At 53.4% G+C, this 9569-nt stretch overlaps 1 protein-coding gene across 1 annotated transcript; it reads left to right on the forward strand.

Annotated features, from left to right (window-relative positions):
- Positions 1 to 313: 313 nt before the first annotated feature.
- On the forward strand, positions 314 to 4051 carry LOC123253794 (protein NYNRIN-like). The gene is given in 3 exon segments (XM_044682934.1): positions 314 to 374; positions 568 to 1110; positions 1113 to 4051. Coding segments are annotated over 3 exon segments (3543 nt in total).
- The last annotated feature ends 5518 nt before the right edge of the window (positions 4052 to 9569 follow it).

The raw sequence follows: 9569 nt of genomic DNA on the forward strand, positions 1-9569 counted from the left end.
GCCCAGGCTCTGCAAGAACTATTAAAGGTTGCTGAGCGGGTCTTTAACTCCAGAGAAACCCCCGAGGACCGGGAAGAGCACCTCAGACAAGAGGATCTTATTAGGCAAGAGCAGAAACAGAAGGAGTCTGAGGCTAGAGAAGCCCAGAAACTCGTGGAGCAAAGACATTGAGAGGATAGGACCCACAAACAGATGCTTAGGGCCCAACAAAAAACAACCCAAATTCTTGTTGCAGCCCTAGGCCAGGGAGGAGGTGCTACCCCGCCGCCCAGGGGCACCTGCTTCCGGTGCAGACAACCCAGACACTGGCACCATGACTGTCCTAATGGTCGGGGGTCCCTCACACAACAACGCCCAAGGGGCCGAAGGGAGAGGTTGGGAGGCCCCTTTTTTGAACCCCGGCTTGGAGGCCCTGGGCAGTTTTTAAGAACCCCCTGAGGGAGCGACAAGCACTAGCTTTCGCGGAAGATGATTGATGGGGCCGGGCCTCAGGCCCCCTCCCTGAGTCCTGAGTGACAACCTACATCGAGGGGACCCCTGTATCCCTATTGGTTGACACGGGAGCAGAACACTCAGTCTTGTTAAAACCCCTGGGGACCACTTCCTCCAAGACATCCTTAGTTCAGGGAGTGACGGGCTCTCACCAATATCCTTGGACTACTCAGAGGACCGTGAATCTGGGAACACACACTGTATCACACTCCTTCCTAGTCATCCCCGACTCCCCGGCCCCCTTACTTGGCCGCGGCCTCCTCCACAAACTGGGAGCCCATATTCAGTTCTCCCAAGACTCCGACTCAGTGACGGACTCCAGAGGCCAACCTTTAACTGTTCTCACCTTGGCCCTCCAAGACGAACACCGTCTGTTCTTGGACCCTAACCCCCCGGATATCCCACCCCATATCAAGCCTTGGGTGAAAGACCTACCACAAGTTTGGGCAGAAGTAGCGGGCGTTGGATTGGCTATGTACCAACCCCTCATCATTATCCCACTCAAAGCAGGGGCAACCCCCATTAGGGTCCGCCAATACCCTATGCCCCTAACAGCCCATCAAGGCATCCGGCCGCACAATAGACTTATGGAGGCGGGGATCCTGATCCCCTGTAAGTCACCTGGAATACTCCCCTTCTCCCAGTCCGAAAACCAGGAGGGGACTTCCGGCCGGTACAGGATTTAAGGGAAGTCAACAAGAGGATTGAGGACCTCCACTCCACTGTCCCTAACCCGTACACCCTTTTGAGCAACCTCCACCCTTCATTAACGTGGTACTCTACCTTAGATCTGAAGGATGCTTTCTTCACACTCCCCCTATCACCTATCAGCCAACCCATCTTTGCTTTTGAGTGGTCAGATCCCTCCTCCCAAACTACAACCCAACTAACGTGGACGATGCTACCACAAGGCCTAAAACTCAGCCCCACCCTCTTTAGCGACGCCCTAGCTCGGGATTTGGGAGATTTTCAGTCCACCCATCCTGAAGTTACTCTTTTGCCATATGTGGATGATCTCCTGGTGGCCTCCTTCAGTGAGGAACAGTGCAAACGCGATACCAGGGTGCTTCTCCTCACTCTACAAGAGGCAGGATACAAAGTTAGCGCAAGGAAAGCAAAAATCGCCCGCACCGATGTTACCTTCCTGGGCTATAGTTTACACGGAGGGTCCCGTTGGTTAACCCCCGCTATGACTAAGACTATCCTGGCCATTCCTGCTCCCACTTCCCCTCAACAGGTCCGAGAATTTCTGGGTACTGTGGGGTATTGCCGTCTTTGGATCCCGAACTTCGCAGAGATTGCAAATCCCCTCTACCAGGGTGCCAAAGATTCTGGGAGCTGGACCTGGACACCAGAGATGGACTCAGCCTTCCAGGCGCTCCGACTGGCCATGCTACAAGCCCCTGCCCTGGCCTTGCCAGACCCAGAAAAACCATTTACACTCTTTATAGATGAAAAAGGGGAAGTAGCGAAGGGAGTTCTAACCCAGAGACTGGGTCCGTGGGATCGACCAGTGGCATACTTATCCAAACGGATGGACCCTGTAGCAGCAGGATGGCTGGCTTGTCTCCACATTATTGCGGCAGTAGCTCTCTTGGTCAAAGACGCCGACAAACTCACCCATGGACAGGCCCTGGTCATTGCCTCTTCCCATGTAATCGAGAGCGTCCTCCGCCAGCCCCCAGTCAGGTGGCTCTCACACTCCAGGCTGACCCACTACCAATCCCTGCTACTCAATGAGTCCCACATCTCCTTCAGGGTCATCTCTACCCTGAACCCGGCCACCCTTCTTCCCACGGGTGACACAATCGAACCCCATTCCTGCCAGGACATCTTGGTGGAAGCTATCTCAGTCCACCCGGACCTGAAGGACACCCCCCTTCCCAATGCCGAGCTCACATTTTTCACAGATGGAAGTAGTTTTCTCACCGCTGCAGGCACCAGGGCAGCAGGAGCAGCTGTTGTGGACCAGTCCCAGAACTTTGTCTGGGCCGCCCGACTTCCTGAGGGCACATCGGCCCAAAAGGCGGAACTGGAGGCCCTGATGGCAGCCCTCCAGGCGGCCAGAGGGAAGCGTGTCAATATCTACACGGACAGCCGCTATGCTTTTGCCACCCTCCACATACACGCCCCCATCTATCGTGAGCGAGGCTATGTCACTTCTGCAGGGAAACCCATAGCGCACCTGGAACACATCCAAGAACTTTTGGCTGCGGTCTGGGACCCCTGACAGGTAGCTGTGATTCACATACCGGGTCATCAGAAAGGTAATGCCCATCCAGCACTGGGGAATCGATGGGCGGATGAAGCAGCCCGGGAGGCTGCCTTACATGGTACAGTGCCCCGGGCCCTCTCACTCACCCTTCCACGAGACGGGGTGCTCCCTGACCCCCCAACTGGCCCGCCCCAATATTCGGAGGCAGACCGGGAATGGGCTGTAAAGCGTGGAGGGACTCCAATGGTAAATCATGAGGAGTTTTTTCAGGACAAAGATGGGAACACCCTTCTGCCCCAGACAGCCGGCCAGCTACTAGCTACCCACTTGCACCACCTCACTCATTTAGGACACCACAAACTTAGTGAACTCCTCCTCAAGGGTCGTTTCTGGTTCAGGGGAATGGGCCCATTTCTTGAGGAACTCGTTCACAAATGCACTGCGTGCCAGGCTGTCAGAGCCGCTATCCCAGCCCCTGCCCCAGCCGTCCGTCTGCAAGGGACCAGACCCTGTGAGCGTTGGGAAGTTGATTTTACGGAGGTCAAGCCAGGGAAATTCGGATTCCGTTACCTCCTAGTTATGGTTGACACATTCACTGGATGGCCCGAGGCATTCCCCACCAAAACTGAGACCGCCCAGACGGTGGCTAAGCACCTCCTCGAGGACATCATTCCTCGATACGGGTTCCCCCTATCCATCAGATCCGACAATGGCCCAGCTTTTGTGGGGCTTATAGTACGGTCCTTGGCTAAGGGACTGGGGACCTGGTGGAAGCACCATTGTGAATACAGGCCTCAGAGTTCAGGACAGGTAGAGAGGATGAATCGGACCCTAAAAGAGTTTCTTACTAAACTCACACTGGAGACTGGCCAGGACTGGGTGACGCTCCTCCCACTGGCCCTCTTTAAGGCCAGAAATACACCTGGCCACCTCTCCCTAACACCCTATGAAATCCTCTATGGTTCCATTGCTCCTATCCTGCCCTCCCCCCCTACTGCCGACAAGCTCAAACCTCATCTACGAGATTTTGTTCTCTCTCTCTCTCAGGTACATGCAGACCTGTGGCCCCGATTAAAAGCCAGATTTCAGCCCCCGCTGCACGAACCTAATCCCTACCAACCTGGTGACTGGGTCTGGGTGAAACGCCATCCAAAAGAGATGCTGCAACCCCGGTGGAAAGGGCCTTTTGTCGTTTTGTTAGTCACCCCATCAGCAGTCAAGGTGGATGGCATCGGACCCTGGATTCATCGCTCTCATGTTCGACTAGTGGAACCCCCCAAATCTGACTGGAAGGCAAGCACTCACCCGGAAAACCCACTGAAACTGACTTTGAAATGCGCATAAAAGAACTGATGGCTACCCCTCTCCTCCTAGCCCTGACTACCCTGGCAGCTCTGGGTCAAGGACTGCCCAGCGGCTGCCGTCAGGTCACAGCGGCCCTGGGGGCAGAGGCCTCATACCTCTGTGAAGGTCCCCTTCCGACCCAGGTGCCGGACCCGCTGACCACCCTCCTCGGCCATGATCCCGCCGAGAGCGACCCAATTCCCACCATAGAGGTCACTCCACACCTAGCTGTCGCTCCCTTGCAGGCCAGACCTTCCCACCCAATTCGTGCCAGGAACTCTCCACCGAAGCATAGGCCATGGAAATGGACGCTAACCCCAGTAGAATCTCCAGGGGAGACCATTGATGTCATCACCACCTCCGCCCCCACCTTCCCTGTACCCTCCTGCGTGCTGATTAGGGCAGAGCATTGTGGGGGCGGGGGTGGGGGTGGAAGAGATGCCCAGGGAGCCTCAGCCACAAGCCTCAGCGAGGCAGATTTTAGACGGGAACCATACATGGGTCATTATTCCTGCCCTGGCTCAAACCCCGGAAAGTCATACTGTAACCAACCCGGGCATTATTTCTGTGCCTACTGGGGCTGTGAAACTATGGCCAGGGATGAGGCATCTAGCTGGTCAACACAAAGGGACCCCTTCCTCAAAATGACTCTGGGTCATAACCCTGGGTGCAACTGGGATTGGTTCTATCACTCTCCAGCCTCGAAGCGAGCCAGGTGCACCCGCCTCAACTTTACATTCCAACAGCCAGAACATGATTCCTGGCTAGGTGGTCGTACATGGGGGATCTGCCGATACGAGTCCGGATATGACCATGGGGGTTTTTTCACAATCCGGAAATACCCAGTAACGACTCACACCGCGGTAGGACCCAATTTCGCTTTAAAACCCCACCAAAGGCCCACTACCCCTCCATCACCATCAGTCACCCCGGGACCACCGACCCCCACTAACAGTACCCCATCAGCCCCCCCATGTATCATCACCACACCCCACCCCTGCCCCAGCACCCATATTGGAGCTCACTACAAGCCACCTTTATAGCCCTGAACCACTCTTCCTCCAATCTCACAGCCCAATGCTGGTTATGTCTACTCTCACAACTGCCCTACTATGAGGCTGTTGCGACAATAGGCAACTTTTCATTTACTAACGACACGACACAGTGTTCCTGGAATGACACGACCCCCAGCCTCAATTTCTCCCTGGTGGTTGGAAAAGGGACCTGCGTGACAGGGAACCCAACCCCTACTCCCTCGACCAAGAACAATCCCTGTAACCATACCAAACAGGTGGCCTCACCAAGAGGCGCCTACCTTACCCCCAACCAGGGCACAAATGGCTTTGTTCACGCTCCGGCCTACAGCCTTGTTTGGCCACTCAGACTCTCTTAGAACACCACGAGACTTGTGTCCTAGCCACTGTCATCCCACGCCTCACCTATCGATCAAACGAGGATGTCCTCCTATCTTGGGGGCGTCACCCCTCTTCACGGTGGAAGCGTGAGCCAGTCACTGTCGCCATTACGGTGGCAGCCCTCTTGGGGGCAGCAGGGACAGGCATTGGGGTCGCGGCCCTCTCAACACAAAGCCAAAGCATAGCTTCCCTCCGCCAGTCAGTTGATGAAGACCTGGCCTGACTCGAAGCTTCGGTTTGCGTTCCTTGAAAAATCCCATGCTTCCCTAGCCGAGCTTGCCCTCCAGAATCACCGAGGCCTGGACCTCCTTTTCCTTAAAGAGGGGGGTCTATGCGCCATCCTAGGGGAAGAATGCTGTTTTTATGTTAACCACTCCGGAGTCATCCGAGACTCCCTCGCCAAGCTCAGAGCCGGGCTAGAACAGCGAGTCCGGGAAAGAGACCACCAACAGCCCTGGTACGCTCAGATGTTTCACGCTTCCCCTTGGCTCACCTCCTTGGTGACCTCACTTCTTGGACCCCTCTGCATTCTTGTCCTTCTCCTTGCCCTGGGACCCTGCATCCTTAACCGCCTAGTCCATTTTATAAAAGAACATCTTAATACTATCCAAGTCCTCGCTTTACAACAACAGTATCAACCCCTCCCAGGCACAGAGGATATCTATGCCCACAGGTCCCCCTAAATCAAAAGAAGTGGGGAATGAAGAAGGAGGGTTTCCAGTATGAACTTTATCTAGACCAAAAGGCTGGTCAGGACCTCCGGTGGTTTCCCAATGGTTTAGGACATACTGATAGCCTGGATAAGAACTTTCCTGAGAGGATGTCGAGATAAGAACAACCTGGGACAATGTTGAGATAAGTCCTGGAGACTGATTAAGCCCACCAAGATTCCAACTCCTATCCCTTCCCCCATTCCAGTTACTTTAAAAGAACCCTGCTGGCGGCGCCCGGGTGGAACGCTACTTTATAGCCTTCCCTGGTGCACCAGCTTATTAAACAGACCTCCTTGTGTATTGCAGTGTTGGTCTCTGTTTGTTGGGTGGGCTCACGGAAAACGGACCCTAACACCAGGATCCACGGCCCACAGGGAGCTCAGGGGGGCTCTCAAACCATCACAAGGCAACTGGAGAACCGCAGCTCTGGAGGAGCCCATCCCGCCCGGCGAGCTAATTGAAAGGGGCTGATGCCTCTTCTTTTTGGTAAGGGATCAGCTTTAAAGGGCTAGAGGCCCAGGATGGGGGAGGCAGTGAGTGGTGCGGTGACTGTTGCGCTGCTGCTCTGGGCTCTCCGGAAAGCCTCTTGCAGTCAGTGCTCTGGGCTGAGCACTAAGGCAGAACCCATCAGGGAGAAGGTGGGAAATGCGCGGTGAGGCAGGCTAGGCTGCTGCTCGGCCATTCAAGGTCCAGGTGCTGGCCACCAGGGTGAGAGGAAGAGTTTCAGACCCTCTTCTGCTAAAGGGAGAGGGGCAGCCAGCTGTCGGGAAGCCTGGAGCCAGCCCGGGTGCACGCCCTGACCCACTCTCAGCAGCCAACTTGGCTTCTGCCCAGCCACCAGCACACACATGCAGCCACCAAGGCTGACTAGCTGGGTGATGGCCCCGGAGGGCGAGAGCACTCCAACAAGGGAACACTCCAATACAAAGGCAAGGAGGTGCCCTCACCCGCCGGCAAGGGCGCCCATTGTGTGCCGGTAATGGGCGCAGGTGCAATTCATGGGCTGCAGGCTGAAAAGGAGGAAAGGAGCATCGTGAGTCACAATAGAGAGAGAGAGGGAGGGCACACGGGAGACTCAGTGCATCCCTGGTATAGGAATCAAGGAGGAATTAGCCTCAGTTATGCGTCAAAGAGAGAAACTAGACATGGAGGGCCAATGAAAGTCACAGGCTCGTAGAGCTTAGGGAAGTCTTAATCTCCTCCTTCATTTTACAGATGAGGAAACTGAGGCTCAGAGAACTTCGTCAAAGTCAGAGAAGCAGGACGTATGCCTTGTTTACACTGATCCATGCTGCCAGGCCAGAGTTTGGCTTGGAATTGAAATCCATGCCCTCTGCTTAGAAGGCTCCTGGTCAAACTCTGCCACAACCCCAGCCCCACGCCACCCCCAGTCCCTTTCAAGAATCTGGTGTGAAGAGAACCTGTCTTTTCAGAGGCCATTGTTTGGGCTGGCCTGGAACATGCAGACAAATTTTGATGGGAAAGTGAGCTGACACACTCACTATGTGACCTTGGCTAAACAAGCTAGCCTCTCTGGGCCTCAGCTCTGTAAAATGAAGTTGGCTGAGAGACAACGTAGCCCGGCAAGAAGGAACGCCACAGAGGGAATCACCAGGGCCCTGAGGTCAAAACCCGTCTCTGCCACTTACTAACCAGCTGATGATGGAGCAAGTCATTTGTTCTCTTTTGTAAAACTGACGAAGCTGGTCTTGGCTACCTGTCAGGTGCCAGCCTTGAACCAGCCTCCTACCGGGGACTCCTGGGTCCACAAACACATAGCAAGGGGTCCTCAAATCTGTAAGCACATCGGGGACTTATAGGGTCGACCTTTACTTAGAAAACCAACTCTTTAAACAGAATAGGTATGGACTTTGCACATACTTCTATTGCTGTTTCCCAAATGTCTGTGGATGCTGTCATGATTAAGAAAACACAGATGCGTACAAAAGAATACTGAATACATAGCACCTTTTTAGCAATATATATATACTTTCTTCATCAGCGGATACCAATAGTATAACTCAGGGATGGGCAAACTACAGCCCGAGGGCCAGATGCGGCCCCCTGACATGTTCTATCTGTGAGACGGTCTTCCTAATCTGGCCAATACAATGAGTAGGATACAATACAATGAAACTTCGAAAGAGTCGCCTTAGAAACAGACTGACAGATGAGCATTTCCTTTCCTTTGGCCCCCTCTTTATAAAATTTGTCCATCACTGGTATAACTGACACCCCTATGAAGAGCAGCAAAATGTATTTATTTATTTGTTTTTTTCCAAATTTATTTTTTATGTTAAAAGGGAATCTTTGTTCTAGAAGAGATTGGGACCCAGAAGACTAGATCTCCCAAAGGTCCTCTTTAGCTCTAATATTCAGTGATTCTGTGAGTGTGGATGGCTCATCTATTGCTGAGACCTTCAAAACAACTTGGACATCTACCTTAAATCTCACTGGAGGTCTCTTCAGTGACGCCTCCTCAGCAACAGTCATCTCAGGACCTTGGAGGTCCCCAGGATCAGAGGATCCCCTTTGGATCATAGATCTGAAGCAGGAAATAACTCAGAGGGCATCTGGTCCAAATCCTTTATCGTACCAATAAGAAAATTGATGCCCAGGGAAGTTGTGCCCTCCCCTGTTGCGAGTGCCCTCCCTCTGGAAGGACTTCCCATCTACACTGACTAGATCTTGGATCTTCTTGTCATTCGTCCTTTGTCTTCAAAGAGCACCAATGGCCTCATGAGATGACAGCTTCCCTTTCACCTTGTACTGGATCAGATTGAGGTAGAGTTGCACAAAGTAGTCAGCCTCATTCTCTCTTCCAGAGTCATCCAAGTCCAGCGGCAAGACAAAAGTCAGGACTGGCGGAGGCCAGGGATGTAGCGGGTGGCTAACCTTGCATCTTCAATGTATGACCGAGCCCTAAACACTCCATAGAACCTGCTTCAACCATCTTCACAGCTCTTGGAACAAGTTGTTCTCATACATAGTTGTTACATGCCCCATTCGAATCTGAACTCCTTGAAGGAATATTTTTGCCTTTATAGCTTTAGGATTTAGCCCAGTGCCTGGCACAGAGGAGGCACTTAAAGATGCTTATTGCCTGAATGGTTGCCTAAGGTCACATGGGAAGTGTCCAAGGAAGATAGGAGCCAATCACCTTTGACTTCAGGACATGGACTATTTCCATCGCCCCCTACTGCCACGGACCAGTCAAGGCCAGCCTCGTAGATGCAAAGCCACAAAGTCAGGAGTTTCTCTTTGTCACCCTTGAGTGACTTTCTGCTCTCTGCCCTTCCTGCCATCAAACCCTGCTCTCAGAGAAAACCTAGTCTCAGTCCCTTTATCCTTCAGTGAGAATGAGCTTTAACTGCAACTTTTCTCTCCCAG

Source organism: Gracilinanus agilis, chromosome X (assembly GCF_016433145.1).
Source record: "Gracilinanus agilis isolate LMUSP501 chromosome X, AgileGrace, whole genome shotgun sequence".
Classification (NCBI taxonomy): Eukaryota; Metazoa; Chordata; class Mammalia; order Didelphimorphia; family Didelphidae; genus Gracilinanus; species Gracilinanus agilis.